We start from the raw sequence: 23,218 nt of genomic DNA, 5'->3' as shown, positions 1-23,218 counted from the left end.
AAGCAAATTGTCTGCCAAAGCTTGGGCTGTTCTCTTTTCTTCGCACAGGTTGCCCTTTCTTCTGACAAATACATTTTCCTCCTTGTTAAAAATGTTAGGGGGATCTAAATGAAAATGAAGAGACAGAAAAATCTCCTCCTGCCTCTTCCTTCAGTCTTCTGAAGTTTCCTTGTTTGGAAATTTTATTTTTAAACTTATCACAATAGCTTGGCATTCCAGGATCATAGTAGCAAAAGCATACAGGGCCAGTTCATCTTGACTTTCCCTTCCCTACACAGCCAAGAGATAAGACTGCTCCAAAAGAAACAGCCACACCCAGGTTATTACTAGAGGAAACATTTTCAAGATCCAGGAAACAAGACCCAAGGAGTCTATGAAGGAGAAAAGACCCAGGCAGCTTGCTGCTGTCATCTCTCCCTGCCCCTGAGCTCACAGCAACTTGCCGTTGATAACAACAAATAACAGTCAAGTGCCAGGACTTATTCCAGTCCCCAAGAGGTGAACACAAACTGGTGTTCAAAGAGATAGAGAACCCCTAGCTTTGATGGAGCTGTCACCAGTGAAGCTTAATTTCCCACGCCCTCCCCAAATGACTCAGCTTCACTTTTCCAGGCACCACACACACAGAAAGAAGTTAGGTTGGTAGACAGAACGTGTGCTTTTTTCACTTTCCAATAGGATATTGAGTGAATGAAAATAATGAAAAAGTCCTTAAGAAAATGATGAGGATGAATCAGAAAATATGATATTTATGTGTGTGTATGTAGGGGGAGCTATATCATGGTAGTGGTGACATTATGTGGAGGTTCATGAAGGTCTGATACATTTAGATGTCAAAGTTCTCACGGATTTAAATAAGCAGAAATGCTGACTGGTGGAGAATTCTAGCAAGCCAAATTACAGCCAGAAGTGCAGTCAAGCATGCCTGGTGAGAACCAGTCTGTCATTGACACAGGGATTTTTTCTAAAGCCTTTGATCTCAAGCTTCCCAGAGCTACATAAAACCGATGTGGTTTGTTACTTCTTCAGATTTTCATTTTTTATTATAAATTCCAACATTTTGACACATGTCCAAAGAACACTATGTGCTTTCAAGTCAAGCTAGTTATATTTGATCAGATTCTCTCCTGAATTTTCTTTCAAATTCAATATTTGGTTTAGTGTTAAGCTTTCTGGGGTTAACATCACTACAAATCCCCACTTCTTTAAAAAATTCAGTATTTGCATATCTGTCATTGTTAGTGGCTGTTGTTTCTATTCCAGTTCCATCCTTGATGATATAACACATTGCTAAGCCTTTTCAGTGATCACAAGTAGCCAATAATATGACTATTTTTCAAGAAATTAATTTTGTCTTTTAGATTATTTGCCTTAGAGGGTATCTTGGGCCAGAGTATGATGAGTAATGTATTCTTGTCACATGTTTCCAGATTGTTCTCTAGGATAACTGAGCCATTGTACAGTGCTTCTAGAAAAAAATACTGTTTGCCCACGCCTTGCCTAGGCAGGATTCTATAATTTCACTTATCATTTCTGTAAACTGTTGATAGTTTAATAAGAAGGCTATAATATCTTGAAATTGATTTTTACTTATATTCCTTTAATTGCTACAGAGGTTATAATTTTCCATGGAATTTCTTTCCTTATGTGTAAATTAAATGCCTACTTATTTTTTTTGTCCATTTAGGAAACTAAATCTTCAAACTAACCTTATCTATCTGTATCCATTCTTCATATATTTTAGACAGGCAACTGTTATCAATAAAGTTATTCCTAGACACTTCCCTCATTCCGAGGCTTAGCTTTTTATTACATTTTGTGTACAAAGTTTTTTTTCCTAACTTTTTTATATTTCAACCCATCCATCTTGTCTCCAGTGACATCTTCAACTTAACAGATTAATCTTGCATCCTCAGTCAGAATAAATAAGTTGTTCTGTTGATTTACCTTCTAGCTAGGATATGCTATGGATATAAGTAAGGTATATCTGTAAGTTGACATTCCTTCATGCAGATACCTGAAATTCCTCGCATTTCTTAAGCTGATTTTTAAAACAAAGCTTTAAGTTGCATTGCTTTCAGTGTGTCCATATTTTCAAATTAGCTTGTGTGTTCAAAGAATCCATTTTCAACTTTGTTGAACATTTAAAACCAACTATCATGTATCTGATAATTGTCACTTTAAGACAGGGCTCGAAGTCTAGCTAATGTCTTCTGGGTTCATTTTACTATGGATCTGACAAGTTCTACAAACCACCCCACGAGATTCCCAGTTGTAGCATATTACAGATGTATATTAATTTGGGAGATCTGAATAGGCTTTGCAAGCTGAAGCAGATTACAGATATGTATGTATTTCTCTCATGAGGATGTTATAATTTTCTTTGATTAAGTGCTGTGTACCCAATGTTGCATTATTATCCATATTTCAACACTTTAAATATTTACTTTGTCACACTGCTAACAAGTCCTATATGCTTCTAAAGGTATCAATCTTAACTGGAAGGCCTTTCTGGAAAATGTACTATTTCTTATGTAATCAGATTCCGCTATCCATTTTCTTCTACTCACTCATTCAGAAAATAGGAAGCATGTCTGCAAGACCCAACTCGAGCTGGACTAAGTCAGAGAACAGACGAGAGCCTTCAGCAGAGTTGAAACAACCTCACAGAGCTCTAATTTTGTCAAATAAAATATAACCTGAGATGTAATGGGCTCTGGAATAAGATGCCTGCTTGACCTTGGGAGGTGACTTTAATCTTCTTGTGAGTCAGTGTTTTATTGGCAAACAATGTCATGAATAGTAACATGTATAGGATCATAGGATCATTATAATTGATAACATAATTTATGTAAAATGGGTCTGAAATAGTAAGCACCCAATAAATGTTAGCTACCAAGCGTTTTGTCTTGTCATTAATAGTATAATGATCTCTATCTTTAGTTTTAATTTCTTCCTGAGTATTAAGTTCCTTGAGAATTAATTGGGAAAAAATGAAGCATGCAATGCTGTTGGGGTTAACTATGGCTGTGTATATAATAAATACATATTCTGAAGTTACATGAAAAGGGGAAACAGGGAAAGATCAAAAGCAGGCAATCACAAGTACAGAAATCCAAGAGAGATAATCCAGAAAAGAGTGTCTGTTGGCTTTTAAATTTCTACAATTATGAAACTTTTTCTCCCATTAGATCTCCTCATAATTTTCCCCTCCCACTAATATCAAAATGAGTTTGCATTTTCTCTGCATGTAAACCAAATAACAACTGAGCTAGACAACTAAGAATGTAACTACCCAGACTTATCTGCTTTGCTTCTAAGCAGAGAGTAGCTGAAGATTAGACTTTTGATTTTCCCACCTACACCCATCATTCCAGTTGTGACAGAAATGATATAATAAATATGAACGTGTATGTGTGTGTTACTAAGACAGAGTGGGGGAGGCACTCCACCAGATTTTTCCATATAAATCCATTTCCTCACTGGATCTTTTCTACTATTTCTTATCATACCTGGAAAAAAATCCCTTTCTTGTATTTTACTAATTTTTTAAGTTAGCATATAAAATAATAGGTTTCAATATGGCATTTCCACATGTATATAATTGTGGTCTCCCTCATGCTCCATCTCCAACTCTTTTCACATTTATTTATCTACTGTTAACTGTAAACACCTCATCTGAGAGGAAATGCAGTATTTGGTTTTCTCTTCCCCTTGCCCTCTTATCCCCCCTTACCCCTCCATTTAATGTCTTCTCTCTGCACAGTATCCTAGTTTCCTGTCATATATAGATACATACGTGAACACATATGTATGTTCAACATGAGATAAAACATGTCTTTCTGAATCTGACTTACTTCATTTAACACTATGATCTGCTGTTCCGTTCACTTTTCTACAAATGGCATAAACCTTTTCTTTTCTCCCTTACTGATGAGTAAAACTCCCTTCTCTCTCTGTCTCTCTCTCTCTCTGTCTCTCTGTCTCTCTCTCTGTCTCTGTCTCTCTGTCTCTCTCTCTCTCGTGTGTTTGTACATGTGCACATTTTCTTTATCTATTTACCTGCTGATGGGCGTGGACATCTAGGTTGATTTTCTGTCTTTTTGTGTGCAAACATTTCTGTGGCATGTTGAGTTCTTCAGGCATGTAACAAGTTGTGGTATAGCTGGGTCATATGGTAATTTTACCTGTAAGTTTTTGATGAATATCCAGACTGGTTTAAATAGTTGCCTGAGATCTTAACTGTGATCTCCTTCCATTTTCAGTATTCACACTGATATTCTTTTCCTTTCTGTTCATCTCTCCTTTCTATTTCAAACTTAATCTAGTTTCTGAGATCTCTACCAAACCATCACTTTAACAAATGGCTTTCAAAACTTAGAAGGCATCAAGATTGCATGGAAGGCTCAATAAAACAAAGACCGCTGGCCATTCCCTAATTCATTAGGTTTGGGTAGAACCTTGGATGACATTGAGGTTTCTGGATCTGTGACCATGTTTGGAGAACCACTAAATTAAAGTGTCTTTAAGTTTTCTTCTTTTCCCTATCTAGCTTCTTTTAAAACATTACAGTGTTAAAATCCTTCTAGATATTTTAACCAAACAGTAAATAATGATAATAATTAAAAACTAGTGAGAAGAAGTGGCCCTCTCCCATGTTGCTGATAGAAATGAAAAAACAGTGCAGCCATTTTGAAAAACAGGCAATTCTTCAAAAAGTTCAATTTAAGTTACCATATAGACCAGAAAATCTAGTCCTAAGTATATGTTAAGGAAAACTGAAAACATATCTACCTAGTATTTTATATATGAATGTTTATAACAATAATATTTATAATAAAAAGTCGAACCAATTCAAATATCTGTTAGTAGGCTGTTGTGGAGTATTGGTTGAAGATGTATTACATTTGTTTATGCTGTGGAACATTTGTTTAATGATGCAAAGACGTGTTTATGTGTTTATGCAAATTTTAGGTTTCATTTGTTTAACTCTGTGAAGCTGTTAATTTGCCTGTTTAAAACACTTTATTGGTCTAATAAAAAGCTGAATGGCCAATAGCTAGGCAGAAGAAAAGATTGGTGAGGTTTGTAGGCAGAAAGAATACGTAGGAGGAAAAATCTGGGAAGAGAAGATGGAGGAGTGAGAAAAGAAGGAGGGAAGTGGCCATCAGTGGCCATTCATCCATCTACACGCAAGCCACAGAGAAAGAAGCAAAGATAGGTTGAGAGAATAGGGCAAGATAAAATCTGGAAACAAAAGGAAGATGGGATAATTAAAGTTAGAAAATCTGGCTTACTAAAGAAGCCAAACTAAGCTGTGCAATCATAAGTAAGAAGAAGACTTCAAGTATTTATTTGGGAGCTGGGTGGCTGACCCCCAAAAGAGCAAAGAGGAAAAAAAAAACAACTTCAGTAGATAACTGGGTAAAGAAAATGTCATCTGATCTTGTTATTTGGCAATAAAGAAAAATGAAGCACTGAAATATGCTACTTTGTAGATGGATGACTAAAACATCTTCCTAATTAAAAGACACGAGACACAAAAGCATATGTTCAATGAGTTAAACAGAAAAAAAAGCAAATCTATGAATACAGGAAACAAATTAGTGATCACCTGAGGTTGAAAATGGAAATGGTAAGTGACTGCTTAAACAGACATGAGAGATTGTTGCAGGACGGCAGGAATATTCTAAAACTAGATTGTGGTAAAGATTATACATTACCTACTAAACATACCTAAACTATACACTTGGAATATGTAAATTCATAATGAGAAAAGCTGTTTTCATTTCTTCTTTGTAGAACTCCCTTACAAGCAATCATGCTATCTATTTCCTATGCCCTATATTTTGTTAAACTTGCTTTTCTGAAGGACACTTATGATTGCAAACTGTCAAAGCCATTACTGCCACCTTCCATGATGGCAGTACACTGACAGATTGTTGTTCTAGCTAGCACTTTGGCCACTTGAACCTGCTTCATCACTATCTTCTCCTCAGTTTTCCCTGTCTGAGTGCTTGGCATCCTCTAAAGCATCTGTGTGTAAACCTCATTGACTACATCCCCATTATATCCCAGTTCTAGGCTATCTATCATCTTCTCCTTTAAACCATAGACTGTCCCATCTATGTCAGTAACTTCCCAGGTCATCAGGCTTTGGCTAGTTTTAATTCTCTCCTTTGCTCCAAAGTTCTAGAAACAGTTCTTCCTACTTGTCCTTCAAAAGATGTCTTATAGTTTTGAACAAATAATCTGAGCAGACATTCACAGGAGACACAATAAAGGCATTAAATAAACACATGAAAAATGTTCACAATAGAACGATCAAGGTAAGCAAATGAAGATGACAGCATGTATTAACTGTTGTGTTAGAAAAAGAAAAATTTCAATGATGGTAAAATTTGGTACAAAGAACTGTTCTAGTATGCTGCAGATGGTACCGAGGAAAGTCATTTTTAAATCTGTGAAGGACTGTAAGGATGTTCATGTACTGTGAAGTAATAACCCAAACTCCAGATACTAGCTAGCTTCTTCAATAAGTGTTTCAGATAATCGTTTTCATGAGCTAATTCAAAATGAGAAAAAAAATCTATAGATATTCAAAATGTTCCAGATAATTATTTTATAATTTCAAGACATTGAAAACAACCTGATTATTCAACAATTTAGGATTGATTACACAAATTAGTATACAATAAACAGATGAAATATTATATAGCCATTAAAATTAGAATTACTGAGGAAGCCTGCATGAAAATTATTTATCAAATAATGCTTAGTGTATCAAGGTACAAAAGCTCATTTGCATAGTTATTATAACCATGCCAAAAATAATCTCTACACCTATATAAAAAGCCAACAGGAAATTGGAGCAATAAGGTGGTAGAAACAAGGCTATTTTCTCTTGGGTTTAATTTTCTGTAATATTATTTTCACAATAAACAATTATTTTTTTTCTCCCAAAACATCACACGTATTTATCTACCTTTTATACTGTATTTTGATTGCACCTCTACAGCCACCTCTCTAGTTCAAATACACATTTTAATTTCTGGATGACTGCCTCACTCTGTTACTCTCCAACTCATCTAGTTTTCAAATGCTGCCAAGTTGCTTAAAATGCCACATTTATCAAGTCATTTACCTGATTGTCAATAATTTTTAATTTGAATTTATTTTTTGTTTGAAAGTTTCATATGTTTATAACGAATTTTCATCATTTTCAAGCCTCATTCTCCTCTTTTACACCCCATTTGAATTTATTCTTAATTGATATATAAGTACAACTTTACAAGTACATGCATATATAATGTATTCATATAAATTAAATTATATCTATAAAATATGTTATATATACATATAATCCTAAAGTAATACTTATAAGTGGGGCATCAGATATTGACTGATACATGTAGACAATGACTAGTGATCAACCCGAGTAAACACCTCTCTAATATTTATCATTTGTTTATGGCAAAGTGTTTAAAACCCCTTCTGGCCTTTTCAAGTGTACAGTTCATCACTGCGATCTGTAGTCACCACATCATGTACCATGCATCAGAGCTTCGTGTTACTGTATAACGGGTACTTAGTACTCCCTGGTGACAGGTGAACATAATTTTGCTCCCATGTTTGTCACCCATTCTCCTTTTCCAGGCCTACCCATCCTGGACTAAAGTATTAGTTATACTTCTCTACCCTGACTGCTGAGCGTACTCCGTGTCTTCTCCTTAGCACCACATCTAATACTTACAGTGTTCAGTTGTGCTTGCAAGGGTTCCTCTCCATTTACTCATTTGATTCTCACAAGAATTTGCTGGTGCTGCTCTAATTCTCTCTTACAAATAAGAAGAGATTGATGTGGGAGGGTCTTCTGTTTTGTGTTGATTTCATTGGTTAATAAAGAAACTGCCGTGGCCATTTGATAGGCCAGCCCTTAGGTAGGTGGAGTAGACAGAACAGAATGCTGGGAGGAAGAGGGAAGTGAGGCAATCACCATGCCTCTCCTCTCTGGGTCAGACGCCATGGAGCCAGCCACCAGATCAGACATGCTGAATCTTTCCTGGTAAGCCACCACCTTGTGGTGCTACACAGATTATTAGAAATGGGTTAATCAAGATGTGAGAATTGGCCAATAAGAGGCTAGAGCTAATGGGCCAGGCAGTATTTAAATCAATACAATTTGTGTGTTGTTATTTTAGGGCATAAGCTAGCCAGGAAGCCAGAGTCGGGCGGCAGGAACGCATCCTGTTGCTCCTATTACAAGAGATAAAGACAGGTACAGAGATAAGAGATGAGAAGGAAGAGTCAGTAAAGGAGAGAGGGAAGATGAGGAAGCACACGAACATGGATCTTGACTGAGGCAGTATTAACTCCAAGGCCTTATTTAGTAACAGGATTGATTACTCTAAGACATATTGCTTAGTTTCTTCTCCTTCCACTTTCGGCCTGCAGTTTTCTTATCCTTCCATGAACTTACCCAAAATGCAATAAATACTTATCATGTAGCGGGGCCTGGTTTAAGGTGGTCCTTGTTTAAGCTTCATGTTCTTTTGGAAACTTTCGTAAGAAAAAGCTGGCTTAAAAGCTGAGCCCTTACCAGCCAGGAGACCTTGAGTGGAGAACTCACCCTCTCTAAATTTCAAATCCTTTCTCTGAGTTAGCAGTTCTCAATGTGTGGTCCCAGGACCAGCTGTGCCAGCATCATCCAAGCAGCCAGTTAGAAAGGCCGATTTTGAACCCTACTTTGCACCTATGAAATTCCATCTGGAGGGGCAGAGTCCAGCAGACTCTCGTGTTTCAACAAGTTCTCCAGTGTTTCAGCTGCGTACTCATCTCTGAGATTCAATACCCTGGGCTAATGCCTACCCGCTGGAACTCTTAGGAAGTTCTGCCATAACTTGTGCAACTCAACTCATAGCACATAGGTTGTTTTGCAAGTAATAATGAGTTATTACTGTTGCTGAACTCGGTGTGGGCTACTATTTTCTGCTCAAGCTGTGGGCAGACACTGCTTCTCACTGATCTCTTACTAGAATCTCCCACCTTGCTAGGCAAAAGGCAGTACACATGCTTTTAGTAAGACTCTCTTACTTCACTGATGAGTGAGTAGGAGAAGCACTTTGGAGCCCGGTGAGGTGTACAATACTGTTTCTGAAGCAAGACTTCTTGGGGCTAATTAACTCACCAGCTGAGAGGCTTTAGGCAAATGAATGTGTTTGTGTGGACCTCAATTGCTTCTCTGTATTAAACAGAGAAGAAACTACACCTACGCTGATTATACCTACTCTACAACCTCACAGTGATAAATACAGGCTTATAAAAATGCATCCCATGGTGGCTACAACATGTAACTGAGTTATTTACTGCCTCGGGGTATTGTGCTATGGTGAAGCACTTGCTTAGTGTGCAAAAGACCATAGATTCCTTCCCTAGTGTTGAAGAAAATAAAAAGAAAGAAAAACCAGGAAATTGTTAGCATTATTGTTTTCATGTCTTTTTACTCATGCAGTGGTGAACAGATTCTATCTCCTCTTTCGGCAAACAGATGACAAAGACCACTTGAAAGGTCTCTCTGTGTTAAGCACATAGAATAAGGCTATGCTCAAGGTTTGGTATCTTTTTTCACTGTCTCAATCTAATAACATATGAAATTTGACAGTGTCATTAGATTAAAATAATATCCCTAAGGACATAATATAAAGCAGCCCAGAACTTGTGGCGGGAGATGGAGAGGGGATCAAGTCTAGCCATGGAATCCTGCAGAATCTCTGCCTAGGACTTAGACTCTTGAAATACTATGTTGAGGATCTATTTGCAGACTGTCCTTTATGAATTCCAATGGAAGCAGGTGAAATGGGGGGATGAGGGAAGGGGCAGGAACTTTGGGGTCAGGATGTCTGAAATCCAACACGACCATTTGCTGTGACCTAGCTGAATTATATAATGTCTCTGGACCTCTCCTACAAACTAGGCAGCACACGAGAACTACTCTGGAGAGTAAACACAATTTTGAATGTAGAATCCTGATGACGGATAATTAGAGATGACTAATAAATATTGGGCATCATCCCCTTTCCCATTGCAGGGTGGAAATGAGTAATTTTTCCATACTTTGGGATCAAAGAAAAGCCAAAATAATTCCTAACTCTACTATCAAACCATGGGCCCAGTATTTAGAACACAGTAAGGAATTACGCCAGTCAAACAAAGAGTGGCTTTTCCTCTAAGTAGTAGTTTTTAGTTTCCTGTAAGTAGTAGGTCTTCCTCTAAGACCACAACCGGGTAGTTGACTAGGTTTCCAGTACAAGGTCTGATTTTCCTCTTGTTGAGTTGACCTTAGGTCCAATGAGACAGCTGTTGGTTATGACCACAGCTAACTGTATCTCTTATCCCTCATCAAAGAAACTTCTAATCAGTGTATTCCAGGGAGGAACCCCTAATTGGTTATCCAGTTCAAAGTGGTCATGCCTAAAGTAACATACATGCAAGCGATGCTAAATAGAATCAGCAAGTTGCAGTTAAACACTTATGTGTACACACACATAAACATATGTGTGTGTCTGTGTATGTGACAATAACAACCAAAGAAAAATGGGCCATAAATTTGAGAGAGAATGTATGTGTGTGTGTGTTTGAAAGAGAGAGAGAGAGAGAGAGAGAGAGAGAGAGAGAGAGAGAGAGAGAGAACGAACAATCAAAGAAAAATAAGCCATAAATTTGAGAGAGAAAAAGTAGAGGGCATCGGAGGAGCTGGGGGGGGGGGCATGGAGGAGCTGGAGGAAAGGAAGGGAAAGGCGAAATGACCTAATTATATTTGAATTAAAAATAATGGAGCATAATGTAGACCACCTAAAAGAACTCTGGACTATTTAAGCCTTTCTGTCTTCTGCTTTATTCTGGAGATGGTAACGGGCTTCAAAATCATTGAGAACCCTCTTTCCTATATGGCCGAGAAAGCATATCAAAATGTACAAAAAAGAGATCTGACTAGGCAAGCAGCAACCCAGAAGTGACTAGTCAAACCTCTGGTTCACTTAGAGTCACCATTTAGGGAACCTCATCTCTAGGAAACATGAGTGCCGGGTACTGCGATCCACAATTAGAGGAGCTCGGGGTTCCACCCCTGAGCAAAGTGGTTCTTTTTATATTATTCCAAGCTGTATGCGTCTTTCTCCAGCAGTTGTAACCCATGAGCATATTTTCATGGCCCGTAAGTTCTCAACGAGTCCTACTAAAAGTGTGGTGGCAGAACCCAAGAAGCAGGTGCTTCCAACAACCTTGGACAAAGAGAACAGAAACTCCTCTCTGTTGACTCCAATTGCTCATGGCCACAGTTTGTGCCTTCTCGCTCATTTCAGCACAGTCTCATTCTCTGTGGCCTTGGGTATAACTAGACAGGGTATAACTGCCTCCCTCAGACAGACATACCCTCACAACACTATTTTAAAATGTCCTCACAATCTATCGACTCTATATTCAGATGGTGACGTAGGGAGGTCATTGGATTATAATTATAGAAATAAGTCCTTGGTGTGAATAGCAAACCAATTCTGTTAAATAAAAAAAAAATCAAGCAAACCAAAAGCCATAGCCATTTCTAAAGAAGTTTCTGACGCACCCAATCACGCAGCCTGCTAGAGCCGTCACTTACCTCCCTGAATGGCTAGTTTTCCTGTTGCCGGTTATTGGCTTCCACTTGTCCCCAGGAAATTCCTGCAAAAGAAAATCTGGTAAGTTAGGCAACTTTGAATGTCAAGGTCTCCAGGTAGTTTTCCAAACAGCAGCCTGGCCCAGGTTCCTTGGCTGGTAGCGTGGACACTCCCAGACAGTGTACAGTCATGCGCACTTGGGAGGCTGCTGAGCCACGACACTCATGCAGATATCCAGGAAGCGCTCAGGGACCTGGACACTGTGGGCTAAGAATATTCAATTTCCCTCTTGCTCCACACCCCTCCCAAACCACGCCAAAAGCTAGCACGTTAGCTGTTTGCTCTAGCTCTTACTTGCACTGGGGTTTGGAGATCTTTTGTTTATCCTACTGGATGAAGCTGGCCATCGTTCCTGCTTTTTCATATTTAGAAAGCATCTTCTTGGAAGCACTGACCTCAAGGGGGTTTGGAGGATCCTGCTGCAGAATCTCTCTCCAAGGGTGGGAAAAGGTAGAGCAGAGATGCCAGTAACCCTTATCCTGCAGTTGTTCTTACGCCTCTGCCCACATATTCAGACAAGGGTTGACATGAGCTCATCTCTGGGAGATGAAGTATTGGGTGCCCTGGTTCATACATTATACAAGTAGATTGTCTGTCTTGGATGTAGTTTCCTGAACTGCTCAGTCATATATGCCTTTTGTAAAAATTTCCCTTTCTTACTAGAGCCCAAACCTGAATGCATGCTTGCTTTTCAGATTTCTCCTGGTTTTGCAATTAGCACCCTCTACCTGGAGACTCAGTCCAAGAGAAGGCACTGATCTTCTAAATTCACTTTGCTCCGATACTGTTATTATTAGTCTCTCCCAAGGTTTATTGCCTTAGCCCTAGCAGACCTCTCTTTGGGGGCCAAACACCCAGTGAAGCAGAATGACACAGGTCTCTGGTGTCAGTTATACTGGCTAAGACATTTATTATCTGTGCTATGTGAGGGACATTCTGTCACCACTTCGAACCTCAGTTTGCTATCTGGCAAATAAAGGTAGTCAGCTAGGATCAAACAAGATGGGTGGAGAATGCCCGGCACAGTGCATGGTAACTAGAAGGTTCTGTGGTTACAGCACTTGGCTTGGGAGTCTGTTGCAGTAAGACCACTTGAGTGGACAAGCCTAGCCTGAACACCACGGGATCTGCCTCTGGGTATTAATAAGGAAAAGGTGGGAAGTACTTTCTGATTCCAGCTTTCACAAAACTAGAGAGCAGGCTCTGTTTGGGATACAGCAGAGCAAATTGAACAAACTGTATTTCAGACTCTGTCTGCCTTGACATGTTTATGAGATGTCACTGTCCACAAAGGCACCATAACATGTTCAGCTACAGCATGAGCCAGGATTCCCTGTTCATGAGATGTCTAGACCTGTGGAAGAGCTTAGAAAACAGGAGTGGGTAAACCAGGCCGAGCCCTCCACCCACTCCCGCGGATCATTTGAGAATCTCAGTATTACTTTATTCTTTTGCCTGAGCCACTTAGTAATCCTAAAACTGTTGTTCTGTGCTCTTTGAACTCAAGGAGCAATACTCACAGTGGGTAAAGCAGTTGAAGATTATAGGAGAACTGGCTGTCTTGGTGAAAGCGATATTGCTAGCAGCCATCTTTCTGTTACATGGGAGAAAGCCTAGGCTTTGCAATCTACTTATGGAGAGGCAAGCAGTACACACTCCAGAACACAGCTACAGCTAGAAATAGAGCTTCAGTTTCCACATCTACCCTTCAGCAAGTGGATGGCCCACAGTCCCTTTTAACTCTGTTATAATATAAACACACATATGTTATACACAATAAACATAAATGTTATACATATGTGCATATGTATATGTTGATACTGCACATTATACCCATATATATTAACATTTTTAAACATTATACCATAAATATATGGTACTTGCTATATGGTAGCATATTTATGACCAGGGTACCTATTTCTTGATTGTTAGAAGACTTAATGCATCGCTACATTTAAAGCAGCTTGAATCTAGTGGACAGCCATATACACATTATTTTCATGGTGTTCAGATCCTGGCTCTGCACCTTGTGAGCTGTGTGACCTCTCTGAGACTCAGCTTCCTCACCAGTTTCATGTAAGTGTTAAGTGAAATCATCTGGCAATATATGTAAAACTAACTGGCCTAAACATGTGTGCTTGTAAGTAGATGGTGATTTCACTTGTCTAGATATCACTGAGCCAGAGCTAGTTAGTTCCCCAACCTTCTTCATGGCAGAAAGAGCTGGCAGGCTCCCAGCCTTTCTTCAGACTGTCACCACAGCAACTACCTTAGTTGCTAGAGCTAGAGTGTCTAAACCTATGCTATACATCTCTCAGGGTCAAAAATACAGGATTCCAGTAACAAGGTAGAAACGGCATACCCCTATATATATCGTCATCCACGTACCTGAAAGTCTAGTGTCTAAGCACATATACTTAGTCAGTCTAACAGGCATTAGGAACCCAATGTGTCCCTCCAAGTACAAAAGGAGAGGGATGACATAGGCACAGCTTGCCTATATTGCTACAGCCAACTGCTGCTACCTGTCAAATAAACTTCCTTCTCTTCCGGAGATTCTGGTCCAGAGATGACAGCCCTGTACTCATTCTCTCCCTTCTTTCCACTCACCTTCAACCCCCTTTCCTTATTACTTGCTATGAGTACTTCTTTCAGCCAAGATTCTCAAGCTAAGCCAAATTTCCCTTCATCTTAAAATAGCTTACTTATAAGATGATTACTGCCTGGCAGTCACTGTTATAAAGGCCTTGCACATGTTTGCCATTTAATCCACCTTAACGAAGCAGGTGTTGTTATTACCTTCATTTTTCAGACGGAAAAGATTAGGCACTATAAATTCTGGGGAAAGAATTTAAACCCAGTTAGTCTAGTTTCAGCTTCAATGCCTTTTGGGCATTATCTATGTTTTCTTTTCTCTTTTTTCAGCACTGGGAATATTTCCAAACATACCAAAAAGATGGAAGCATTTACCGTGAGCATCCATGGATCCTATCAAGATGCTACAATGCTACAATTGACATTTTTGCTATATTCACCTTATCATGGACCTGTTTCCTCCTCTACTCATCAACTGGTACATCTTAAATTCTGACATGCCCTTCAGAGGAGGTTCCAATGATTTTATCTGCATAAATGTAAAAATGTAAATGACATAGAGGAATTCCTTAAAAGCCACAATCTACCAAAGCTCACTCAAGAAGAAACAGATAATCTCCATAACTGTTTCTATCAGGGAAATTAATGTGCAGTTTCAAACATTCTCATAAAAAAAAATTCAGGTCCAAATGATTTTAGTATTTTTTTTATTGCTTTGGTTTTTCGAGACAGGGTTTCTCTCTAGTTTTGGAGCCTATCCTGAAACTAGCTCTTGTAGACCAGGATGGCCTCAAACTCACAGAGATCCACCTGCCTCTGCCTCCTGAGTGCTGGGATTAAAGGCGTGTGCCACCATCTCCTGGCTCAGTGATAAATTTTACCACATGCTTAAAGAAGAAAAAAAAACAGCAGTGCTGTACAAATTCTTCCTGAAAAATAGAAAAGAAGGGACTGCTTCCCACCTCATTTAGTTAGCATTACCTACTTAGAAAAAAAAAGATTTTATAATATAGACTAAAATCTGTATTAAATGTAGATTCAAAGGGCCTTAACAAAATGCTAGCAGCATAAAAAGTTACTATATTATGATCAAGTGGGGTTTATCCTGGAAATGCTAGGTGGATACTTATTTTAAAATCCAACCAGTATAACTCACTATAAATTTAGATAAAAATTAAAACTATATGGAAATAGGAAAACATTTGAAAGAATCCAAAATTCCTTCTTAAATTTTAAAAAAGAGCTCCTTTGAAGCTAAGACTAAAAGGGCATTTCTCCCCAAGATTAAGACCAACTAAAAAACAACAATCACTAGAAGATCGTAGCCACCAAACTTCACAGGGAAGCCCTAAAAACCAAGCAACACTGTCGCTTTTAACATTCCTTCTGAACAGGGAATTGGGGGGGGGGTCCCAGGAAAAGCAACAAGCATACAGAACATGGAAAAGATACAAAATTCCTTCTATTCCAAGATGATGCAACCTCCTATGTACAAAATTTTTTATAATCTACCAATGAGGTACTAGAATTCATCAGCGAGTTTGGCAATGCTATAGGATATGAAGCCAATCTACAAAGTTCAACTGTATATGGAGAAGTAGCAATGGACTTCAAGTTAATATTTAGAAAACAATATTGTTTACTATAGCTTCAAAGCCTATTGGAACTGTAGGCATATGTAACCCAAAATATGTGTAAGATGCATAGGCGGGAAATGACAATAATTTGTACATGTGAGTATACTTCAAGAATACTTCAGCATGCATATTAAAGTTGATCATTTGCTTATACAATTTTAGGCAAAATGTGTTTCCTATGACATGTATATTAATGTACATTTGTTGGTTGTTAATACACTCATGAAAATCTAATCCATATCAAGCTCTTAATGTGCTTTCATGCCCTGTTCTTTTCAACTTCTGTGCAAATACACACTGGAAAACATGGTTCTCCACCTTTGCTTCCAACAGAAGAGCCATGCTATCCATTCATCTGATGATGGACAGACATCTAGGCTGGTTCTAGCCTCAACTGTTGTAAGAATGGTAATTATAACAACGGGTATGCAAGTGTATCTGTGGAAGGACTTGGAGTCCTCTGGATACTATAATACTATAATTTTATTTATTCATAAAGAAAAGAATAAATCATGACATTTGCAGAAAATGGGTACAACTAAAAATATTACATCAAGCAAAATAAGTCAGATGCAAGAAGACAATTAGTACTTTTTATCTTTTATGTGGATCCTACCTTTTAATTTTTATTAGTACTAGCTGTTTTATAAGTGAATATATTTTTTCCCTTTAAAAATGACATAACTTCACATTATAATCAGTTCATGGTTTACTTAAGGTCACTCAGATATTAATTTTAAAGTTAGAACAAATTTCAGTCTTGTTCATTTTAAGGAGCAAAACTTACTTTCCCCAACCTCTAAAGCTGCACAGGTATACTGCAATCTTGATGGCTGAAGGTAGAGACAGGGCTACATCATTGCAATGCATTGTGATTACATTTTAAAATAATGACTCTCACTCCCCCAGGAACCAAGTCCTCACCTGTATTGCTGACTTCCTGGATTTCCAAGCACTGCCAGGTGCCAGGCTGCTGTCCTCAAGGGCACCATGCTGAGGATTATGATAGCAAGCTGTACACCGAATGCATTGGTGGTGGTGACACCTACAGTTGAGGCAATTTGGCAACAAATTTCTCTTTAGCAATGCAGGGCAGATTTCTCCAGAACAATAAATGCAAGGATCATGCATTACAGTTCCCTGAGCACTGCAGGAATAGGAACAGGTCCTGTGGTAATCGAAATCCCCACAGTGCAGTGGCTTACAGCACAGGGAATTTTCTAGGCCTTTGGTAGCAAAGCATTCTGGGTAAGTGGGAGTTTCTGACTGAAGTGGTGACATGGAATGATATGATTGGTCTGTGGCATGGTATGGTTGGTCTGTGGGATGATATGATTGGTCCAGGGGATGGCATCTCAATTCCCTATAGCTCACTGACTGGAAGTTTTGGTCGATAGGCTTTGGTCTCTGGGTAAAAGGCTTGTTGCTATGAGTGGTTAAGCCTGGCAAATGAGATGTAGACAAGGATTTACTGCTCTCTTCAAAGAACTTTCTTCTGTCTGCAAACGGCAAGAGAATGGCTTCTTCCCCAGCTTGAGCAGTAGCTGTCTTCAGTTCCTTGCTGTCATCTGGGCTGGAAGGACCTTCAGTGGATAGTGGCACATGTGGCTGTGGGTTATATTCTGGCGACCATCTCCATTGACCTCCACAGACCGCAGGGAGAGCATTTGCTTTGTCAGTGTCTAAGGAGGCTGAGTCAGATGCCTTCCACCAGGTGTTCAGGCTCAAAGAAGACTGGCCGGACCTCTGGCCAGGGCTTAGCCTTCCCTCTAAGCCTACTCTAGTTTTGGAGCTCTCCGAGGCTTGGCTGAGGCATTCTGAAGACCTAGCCCTGAGAATCATGCTTTTATTGAAGAGCTTGTCTCCCGGGCTAGGGACTTCTTTATATGAAGACAGGTGCGCCGAGTTAGAAGCAGGGAGTGGGGGGCTTTCTGGAGGCTCTTGGGTTTCTTGAACTGGCTCCTTAGTGTCACACAGCTGTGACAATGGACCCTTACTTTTCTGGAGCTGGGCTTTCCTCCTCTGAATTTCATTACGAAGATTGGTAGCAAACCTCTCGCTCTTCCGCCGGTTTTGGATGGAGCGGCCCCGGGGACCTCCACTCCTTCTGCCACTTAATCGGCCACCTTCCTTGGGTTCACTGTCACCTTCTTCAGTTGCTTCTGCGTGACCAGCTACTTTAGAGGTTGAAAAGTCTCTGGCTTGTTGAATAGGGGAGCAAGTGGCGGAGGGCTGCTGGCTAGCCAAGTCACTGCCTGCTCTGCTTGCTCGGTTTGGGTCTAAGTAAGTTCGTTCTGGCAGGGGTCCATCGACCTCTCCAAGTGGAGAACCACTTTGGCTCTGGTACACGGGACCCATCGCCTTATCATCTATGGGCCTAGCCTTCCTTTCTTTGATAGGCTGGTCCTGAGGGTCTCCTGTAGGGAGACCTAGACTTTTCTTTCCCTTAGGGTTGTTGTGCAAAGGGGACACTGTCCACTGGTGCCCATCCTGCCCAGCTGGCAACTCCATCCCCTTGCTGCCTCTGGAATCCACACCCATCCGCTGCAGCTGGGATGCCAGCAGCTGTTCTGGAGCACTATGGCGATGCTCTGTGCTTCCTCGGAGGTGTGGGATGGCACCAAAGGACAAAGGGTTAGCCAAATCTGCTGAAGCCTCCTTGAGCAGGCTAAACTCTCTGCTAGAACCCTTGTCATGGGTTTTTGGGGAATCAAGCGCTTTGGAGGAGCCCTCTATCAGTAGATGCTCAGAGTCCTCCTGGTTGGATTCAGAAGGCTGGCTGAGCTCACAGTTCTGGTGGCCCTCGCCTGTCACTTGGTCTTGCCCACTTATGCAGCAGAATTGGTTAGGGCTCCTTGGAGGCAGCAGTGTCTCTAAGCCTTGTTTCTCCTTCTGTTGCAAGGAGTCCATAGGTTCAGATGCATGGCGCTGCTCTCCATTGAGGAGCTGAACTCTAGAGGCCCGAAGGCTGTCCCGCCTCACAGGAGGCTCTGGTGGACCTGGTACCATCTTGGCAGGTCCTGAGTGTTGACCCTCCTCTGGACAGGATGACTCTTGGGAAGTGGAGGTCCCACGGTCCCCACTGGTACTGTGGCTACTTTCTGAGGTCTCACATACATTAGCTTGGCCATCGGTGGCTTTAGTTGGCCCTGGGCCTGGCGTGACACAGTCTGTGGAGGGTGGTTCCTCTGGCCTGAGGGAAAGGGCACAGTCAGAGGCATTTGAGCTAGCAGAGAAGGAGCTGTAGGCTGAGTCACGCTGACTGGGGTACATGTTCTGGTCAATAGGCAAGAGGTGACCCTCGTAGGTAGCTTGGCCTGGTTGTTCTAGGCTCTCCATGCTGCCGATTGAGCTGCTTTTCTCAGTGCTGCAGTGCCGGGAGAGGGGACACCACTGCACACACACGTCACTGTAAGACACAAGGCATATGCATGAGTTAGCCAAAAAATTAGACCCTTTCCCCACCTTGGCCCGTCCACCATGGAAAAGGACAGGTCAAGTCAGAACCACGCACGTTACAAATGAAAGGAAAATGAGGCAAAGGGAGAAACAGAGGAAACGAGTGAGGAGACTGACAGAGGGATAGCACAGAAACAGGACGGAATGACAGACAGGATTGCACAGAGAGGAAGAATGAGCCCATATCCCAAAGCCTGGGGAAACGTCCTGCGGATTAGGCGTGATGTCACTGCTAGCAGCAAGTCTGAAGCTGCTTCTGAGTAGTCTCTGTTGGGTCAGCGTGTGGTTCTCTGCCAGCAGAGACAGTTCAAAGCATCAGCATTAGAGAGGAGTCCTATGGGACTTGATTTGACTTCAGCCCGAGCATTTCCTAAAGCAGTGATTCTCAAAGTGCACCACACTCACATGGAGGGCTCCTTATAACAGGCCAGTGGGCCTCACCACACTTTGGAAAGCCACTCGTGTCGATGAAACAAAGCTCCGAAGAGGGAAGTAACTTTGAGAAGATATTTTTTTTTTTTTTAACCAACTCTAACTAGTGGTGCAGTCAGGGGTGGAGTTGAGATGTTCCTTTGGTCTGGAGATTCGCTAGCACTTTATTTGTAGGGCTGAAGGTGGGACTGAGGACCTGGAACATACTAGGGGAAGGGCTCTGCTATGGAGCTACAGCCTCAGAACCGACGATTTTTCTTGATAATAGAAATTTTGATTATTTACTGAGGCCTTTTACAGTCTTCCATCTGAAGCCCAAATGAGATGACTTTCTTCACTTTCTAAGCCACAAAGAAAAGCAAACTGATGATTTCTGCAATCTGCGGAAGAAACTGAACTGCAATTGGAACCCCGGACTCTCTCCACCCAAAGTCTTACCTCCTCTCTGATAACACTTCCAAATGGGAAAAAATAATAAACTCTGTGCAGATGAAATCAGATAAGAAACAAAGGGACCTTGTCAGAGCCCAGGCAACTACTAAGGCAGGAGTTGCTCTCGGCTGTCATTGTTATCAATGTGCTTTCTACTATTAGCCATGATCTATGAGTGGGCTATGCTCGCCCATACTTCCCTTATCTACTAACAGCCAAAGCCCGCCAGGAAGATCGAAGAAAAGATATCATTTTGAATGTTAAGTGCCATTTCCCAAACACATAGCCAGACTGAGCCAAGAAATGCCATTAGCTCTCCTTGGCCAGAAGCTTACAGGTTGCAGGTTTGCTCTCAGAAAGGCCCTGGCTCAGAAACCCAGGAGAGCTCCTGAACGGGTTCCCCTTATCTTGCTCATTGCATGGCTTTAACCACTTTGCTCAGTTGGTTCTGAGCTAGCAATACATTCATTTCTTGTTGTCAACGGAACCTGCTATTCACCTCACTTTCTGCGGGAACACACACACATACACACGTACACATCATGCACACACACACTCAGATGGGAGCCAGATGTAGAATATATCTCTGTGCATTCTTCTAGAACAAAACTGCCTCTCCCATGAGTCCCTGGATTCTAAAACCAAATAAAATGACCAATCTAGGGAAAACTTACCCCTTAGCTTCCTTGAGACCCCCCCCGCCCCGAACAAAAAATTCACTCTTGGAGGGGAGACATGATTATTGAAGGGAAAACACAACTGAGCGCTAGACTTTGGCTACCTTTGCGACTCGGGGAAAAACAAACAAGCGATTTGTCCAATGAGCAGTTGTTTCGATAAAAATGGACAACACCAAGCTCCTGTCATGGAGCTGGACTTGGGGAGGTCGCTGCTTTGGAGATTTCTGCTCTGTGAGAGAACCAACAAACACTAGAGGAAGTTCCTAGTGAGGGACTATGGATAGAGAAGACCGCCTCCTACAGGAATCAAGAAAAGAATCTGAAGAAGAATCAATAGTGAGACAGAATGAGAATCAGGGCAGAGTGGTTATTTTTGTGGTTCAAATGAGGTACTTCAAGAAAACACTATCAAGAAGTAAAAATGTAGACTCAAAGTCATGGTGCTAGCCTGTTAGTCATATAATTAGATAAGAGCCCAGGGACTCTAAATGGCCGTGCTATTTTCTGCTATACCCATTCAGCTCTAAAACATCAAGCAGGGACAAGATCAGAGGACGCAAGTGACCAAGCTGTTCATCCTCTAGCCCACCTTGAAGCTGGCCATCCTGCAGACTCACCTTGTGTTGCAACCAGAATGCCAAGACAAGCTGAAGGCTTCAGAAGGGAAATGCATGGTGGTAGCCGCTTCAGGGCACCCCTCCAATAGCTTGGCCACATGCCATGAGTGCGGCCTACTGACGGGGATGTTTCTCCTACAACAAGAAAGAGCCAGGAAGTCAGTGCTGAAATCACTTCCCAGGCGACTTCCGTCCCTACCACCTCTTTCCATTCAATGAGCTAGATTATCTTCCAAGGAGTTAGTGTAGACATCTAAGTGTTCCCCTTAGCTTCATTACTCAAATTTCCTTTATCAAGGGATGATTCCTGGAGACATAAAATGCCAGATTCAGTGGAAATGTTTTGTTCATAAACATATCCAGGTATCGCTGAGCAATGGTGGTGCATGCCTTTAACCCCAGGACTCAGGAGGCAGAGGCGGGTGGATCTCTGTGAATTTGAGGAGTAGCCTGGTCTACAGAGGGAGTTCCAGGTCAGCCAGGACTACATAGAGAAACCGTGTCTTGAAAAAAACCAAAGCAAACAAAAGCATACCCAAGGATGTATACTAATTCTAAACACACAGTAGACGCTCAGTAATATTCGTGGATTGCACAAAAGCTGCTGACCAATGAATAGCAAGCCTACCTGCACTTGTCTTTAAGGGAAAATATCAATATGACCAATCTTCCCATTTTTCTCTGCAAAAGGACATGAGTGGTTGAGATGCTTTAACAAGTCAGCGGTGGAGTGTGAATTGTTCAAATGTTCTTCATTAATTCTGTTAAGTATTTATTGTATGTTTACTATGTGTCTTCTAAAATACATGCAGTTCTGCGGATATTGCCATGAGTCAAACACAGTCTATACTTTTGAGAGCTTGCTGATTCATGAATGAGACAGAATTAATTGAAACAAAGTACCATAAAATTGCCCTAGAGACTGAAGGTTAAGATGGACACAGGCACACATAAGGGAGATACTTGAACTTGCAGGCAAAGTCATGACAAAGAGTCCAAACTCTTGTGAGAAGAAAAAGGACAAAGTGGTGAACAGGCTATGGTGACAGAAGAGATTGGCTATTTAGTATGGTGGGGGCAAATAACTGGAAACAGGTCTACGGCCAATGCCCTCAATATAACCAGAGGTTCTGTCTGGGGCTAAAGCCTACAACTGCAACTCTTACAGTGTGTCAACTGTCACACTTCATATGATTAGATGCCACTCTTATGATTGGGAAAGCTAAGCCAGGACATGGTAGAACTAGGGAAGAAAGAGATGGCTGATGGGAGGGAGAATAGAAGCAGGAGAAGAAAGACATACAGATGAGTGAGCAGGAGAAGTAGGGAAAGGGAGAGGGCACAGGAGGGTCAGGTAATACAAGAGACACGACAGAGGGATAAACAAATGTCAGAAGGAAAGACACTGAGAAAGTTTATAGGAATATACAGTGGGTGCCAGGCAGATGAATATCGCTGAGGGACAAAATCCACTGAGTAGATAGTAGAAAGATATCTAGATGATATATTATTTAATAATTTATTCATGGGCCCCTTATTGGGCACTGGTGGTACAGATAAGGACTCCTGTTGTCAGAAAGCTTGCTATCCAGTGGGATAAATAAATTCTCTAACTCCCATGAGCAGGCAGAGTCAAGAAGGAGCCCTGCAGCCTC

At 41.0% G+C, this 23,218-nt stretch overlaps 1 protein-coding gene across 3 annotated transcripts in view; it reads right to left on the bottom strand.

The window, feature by feature from the left end:
- Positions 1-23,218, bottom strand: part of Shroom4 (shroom family member 4) — a 201,720-nt gene that overhangs the window by 27,708 nt on the left and 150,794 nt on the right. For 2 of the 3 annotated variants that reach the window (XM_057759472.1, XM_057759474.1), the window contains 3 exons: positions 21,564-21,698; positions 16,868-19,352; positions 11,654-11,715 (listed from right to left, as the gene is read on the bottom strand). In XM_057759472.1, coding sequence (XP_057615455.1) covers positions 11,654-11,715; positions 16,868-19,352; positions 21,564-21,698 — 2,682 coding nt within the window. The remainder of the gene's footprint in view (positions 1-11,653; positions 11,716-16,867; positions 19,353-21,563; positions 21,699-23,218) is intronic. The other variant, XM_057759473.1, reaches the window with a different exon arrangement.

Source organism: Chionomys nivalis, chromosome X, assembly GCF_950005125.1.
Source record: "Chionomys nivalis chromosome X, mChiNiv1.1, whole genome shotgun sequence".
Lineage (NCBI taxonomy): Eukaryota > Metazoa > Chordata > Mammalia > Rodentia > Cricetidae > Chionomys > Chionomys nivalis.
This window is presented reverse-complemented; position numbering and strand designations above follow the sequence as displayed.